Source organism: Aptenodytes forsteri, unplaced genomic scaffold, assembly GCF_000699145.1.
Source record: "Aptenodytes forsteri isolate BGI_AS27 unplaced genomic scaffold, ASM69914v1 Scaffold1066, whole genome shotgun sequence".
NCBI lineage: Eukaryota > Metazoa > Chordata > Aves > Sphenisciformes > Spheniscidae > Aptenodytes > Aptenodytes forsteri.
This window is the reverse complement of record NW_008793906.1, coordinates 10,280-10,859: the sequence shown is the minus strand read 5'-3', so window position 1 is coordinate 10,859 and position 580 is coordinate 10,280. Positions and strand designations below refer to the sequence as shown.

General features: G+C 63.4%; 1 protein-coding gene across 1 annotated transcript in view; it reads left to right on the top strand.

Annotated features, from left to right (window-relative positions):
* Nucleotides 1-44: 44 nt before the first annotated feature.
* LOC103893217 (myosin-7-like) overlaps nucleotides 45-580 on the top strand; it is a gene marked incomplete at its 3' end in the record, with an annotated part of 10,686 nt that continues 10,150 nt past the window's right edge. Inside the window, exons 1-2 of the mRNA XM_009272649.2 lie at nucleotides 45-158; nucleotides 268-417. Of these exons, the coding sequence (XP_009270924.2) occupies nucleotides 63-158; nucleotides 268-417 (246 nt within the window). The remainder of the gene's footprint in view (nucleotides 159-267; nucleotides 418-580) is intronic.

Here is a 580-nt window from a genome sequence, read left to right as displayed (position 1 = left end):
GAGGTGGAACCTGACCAGGTGTCTCCTCCGCGTCCTCAGAGGCGGACAAGTCGGCCTACCTGATGGGGCTGAACTCGGCCGATCTTCTCAAGGGGTTGTGCCACCCCCGGGTGAAGGTGGGCAACGAGTACGTCACCAAGGGGCAGAACGTCCAGCAGGTGAGGAGGGCGTCCCCGAACCCTCCTCCTTTTGGGGTGGCACGCTGCCACGCCGGGCAAGGAGGACGTCGAGAGCCCCCGTCTCACCGGCGGGCCGGCCCCCTTCCAGGTGATTTACGCCGTCGGGGCCTTGGCCAAGGCCGTCTACGAGAAGATGTTCAACTGGATGGTGACCAGGATCAACAACTCGCTGGAGACCAAGCAGCCGCGGCAGTACTTCATCGGCGTGCTGGACATCGCCGGCTTCGAGATCTTCGACGTGAGGCCCCCGGTTGACCCCGTCGTGTTGACCTCGTTGGGTGTTGAGCTGGCCCCCGCTGACCTCACTGGGCGTTGCATTGACCCCGCTGGGCGTTCAGTTGACCCTACTGGACGTTCGGTTCACCCTGTTGATCCCATTGGGTGTTTGGTTCACCCTGTTG